The sequence below is a fragment of the Mus pahari genome, chromosome 23 (genome assembly GCF_900095145.1).
Source record: "Mus pahari chromosome 23, PAHARI_EIJ_v1.1, whole genome shotgun sequence".
NCBI lineage: Eukaryota > Metazoa > Chordata > Mammalia > Rodentia > Muridae > Mus > Mus pahari.
Genome location: NC_034612.1, coordinates 5,146,368 through 5,149,258, shown reverse-complemented (window position 1 = coordinate 5,149,258; position 2,891 = coordinate 5,146,368). Strand labels below are relative to the sequence as shown.

Here is a 2,891-nt window from a genome sequence, read left to right as displayed (position 1 = left end):
GAGAAACCCTGTCTTGGGGGGGGGGGTGAAGAATGTAAATCCTGTGTTCGATAAGTAGTTACTCTTATAACTTACAAGTTTGTACTTATCTTTGTATAGACAGTATCTCTGTGTGAGGCTGGCTTCAAATTCACGGTATCGTAGGAGAACGACTTGAATTGTCATCCTCCCACACACACCTGCCAAGCGCGGCGAACACAGTTTACGCCACCACTGCGCGCAATTGATGCGGTGCTGGGGATGGAACTGTGCTGCAGGTAGTGACAAGCCAGCAGGCTACCAATTGAGCCACAGTCCCAGCTCCTGGCTACCATTTTAAACCGTGCCAGCTCTTGCTTACCCTTAACCCTGTATTTCCACAGACAGTCACTCGTGGGAAACTGAAGTGAGAAATGGGTGGGGGGAAAAAATCTCTACAGGACACCTGGCATACCTATAGTATGCGCGTTAAGGGTCATGCTGTGGTTCAAAGAGGGGCGAGCCGGGTTTGGTGGCGCACGCCTTAAACAGCAGCGCTCCAGAGGCAGAGGCAGAGGCAGGGGGATCTCTGTGAGTTCGAGGCCAGCCTGGACAGCTCCAGGGCAGGCAAGGTGACACAGAGAGACCCTGTCAAAAGGGGGCGCGTCGCCGGGGGGGGGGGCAGGGTCTCAAATGTCTGCAGTGGCAGTCACAGCAAATGAATCCCCGAAAGGGAAGCTGGGTCTGGGAGGTCAGGACGGTAGGGGACACAGCTCCGGGGCCGACAGGGCATCCAATCAACCCTCAGTGAGAAAAGGAAATGGAACAGGAGCCCGACCTGTCCCTCCATCCACCCCCTCGCCCTCTGTCACCTTTGCTTCCTTTCTCCTCTTCCGACACGGTCTCAAACCCGAAGTGCGTTTCCGCGGCTCGCTGCTCCTGGGACAAGGACCGCGCACCCAGCGTGGCCCACGGCCAGGATCTACGACACGGCGGGGGGAGCCTGCAGTGTCCCGTGGCTCGCCACCACCCGCGGCCGCAGGAGCGCCATAGAACGCAGCTCCTGGGCACCGCCATCGTGACACCCCGGCGACCGCGGGGCGGGGAGAACGTCGGGTTGCGTCACCAGCCGGGTGACGGCGGCCGACACGAGACACATTAGTAGAACGCACCCCCAAACGCCAGTTTTTTTTTTTTGTTTGTTTTTTTGTTTTGTTTTTTTTAAGGAGTCCCGCCTGATTTAGGATTTGGAGACCTGAAAGCCTTTCCTGTGTTCCCTGACCGAATCTAGAGTTTAGCAGGTATAAGCAGCACGCAGAGTGGGGCCCTAATTATATTTCACCGGCCATATTTCCATCCTGTCAATTAGCAGACACAAACCTGAACGCACTCCCACCTCTTTTAAGTGGCCTTTGGAATCAAACGCAGGTTCTTGTACATGCTTCAACAATGTTGTGCCACTAAACTCTACCCTAGTGCTTTTTTTTTTTAAAAAAAAAAAAGATTTATTTATTATTATATCTAAGTACACTGTAGCTGTCTCCAGATGCACCAGAAGAGGTCGTCAGATCTCATTACAGATGGTTGTGAGCCACCATGTGGTTGCTGGGATTTGAACTCAGGACCTTTGGAAGAGCAGTTGGTGCTCTTAAACACTGAGCCATCTCTCCAGCCCCCTAGTGCTTTTTAAATGTGTTTATTTGTTTGATTGTTTGTTTTTCGAGACAGGGTTTCTCTGTGTAGCCCTGCCTGTCCTGGAAGTCACTCTGTAGACCAGGCTGACCTCAAACTCAGAGATCTGCCTGCCTCTGCCTCCCAAGTGCTGGGATGAAAGGCGTGCGCCACCATGGACTGGTACTGTATTTAATTTTTAAAATTTTATTATTTGTGTCTTTTTGATGTCTGTGTGTGCACGCGCATGTGTGTTCTCACACGCAGGCATGCACATGCCAAGGTTCATGTGTAGAGGTCAGGAGATGACTTTCAGGGGTTCTCCATGGTCCTGGGAATTGAACTCAGATCCTCAGGCTTGCAACAAAAGCACTGTGACCTACTGAGCCACCTTGCCAGCCCTTATCTTTTATGTTGAGATAGCGTTTCACTAAGTTGTCAAGGTCTTGAACTCACTTTGTCACCTAGACACAGGCTTTGAACTTTTGATCTTCCTGGTAGGTGGGACTAAAGGCCTGTATCACTAGGCATGGCCATTTAAAAAATTTTTAAGTCGAAGCTGGGCAGTGGTGGTGTACTCCTTTAATCCCAGCACTTGGGAGGTAGAGGCAGGCAGATTTCTGAGTTCGAGGCCAACCTGCTCTACAGAGTGAGTTCCAGGACAGCCAAGGCTGCACAGAGAAACCCTGTCTTGAAAAAAAAAAACCAACCAAACAAAAAAATTTCTTTTTAATTTTTTTTTTTTAGTGGTCAAGATAACATATTACAGACCATCTTGTCCAAAAGTAAGAATAGAGGTTGATGAATTTTACTTGAATGTTTCTGTTTTAAATCCCTTTTTAAGTGTATATTTTCTGTAAATATTTCACAAGGAGAAGAAGCCAAGGATCCTAAGAAAGAAATTTGAAATGAAGAGAGTCTTCTCCGTTCAATATATCCTGACAGATGGACACCTCCTACATTGGGATTCTCTGCCCCTTGCTTCCATTTTTATCAATGACAGAAGGAAGAAATTATTCATCCATACACTTAGCATTCTCATGTCTTCGTTCCGTGAAATAAAGTGTCACCACAGGATTTTAGAACTCTCTGAGCTTCTGTTTGTATGTAAGAATAGACCTTGGGATGTAGCTGCTCCTTCTGGACATCACACTACAGTTTCCAACTGCAGTGTCCCGTGTCTTTCTCTCTCTCTCTCTCTCTCTCTCTCTCTCTCTCTCTCTCTCTCTCTCTCTCTGTGTGTGTGTGTGTGTGTGTGTGTG

General features: G+C 48.7%; 1 protein-coding gene across 1 annotated transcript in view; it reads right to left on the bottom strand.

Annotated features, from left to right (window-relative positions):
• Coq5 (coenzyme Q5, methyltransferase) overlaps positions 1 to 1,042 on the bottom strand; it is a 16,304-nt gene extending 15,262 nt beyond the window's left edge. Inside the window, exon 1 of the mRNA XM_029533857.1 lies at positions 786 to 1,042. Coding sequence (XP_029389717.1) covers positions 786 to 1,035 — 250 coding nt within the window. The 5' untranslated portion in view covers positions 1,036 to 1,042. The remainder of the gene's footprint in view (positions 1 to 785) is intronic.
• Positions 1,043 to 2,891: the final 1,849 nt, after the last annotated feature.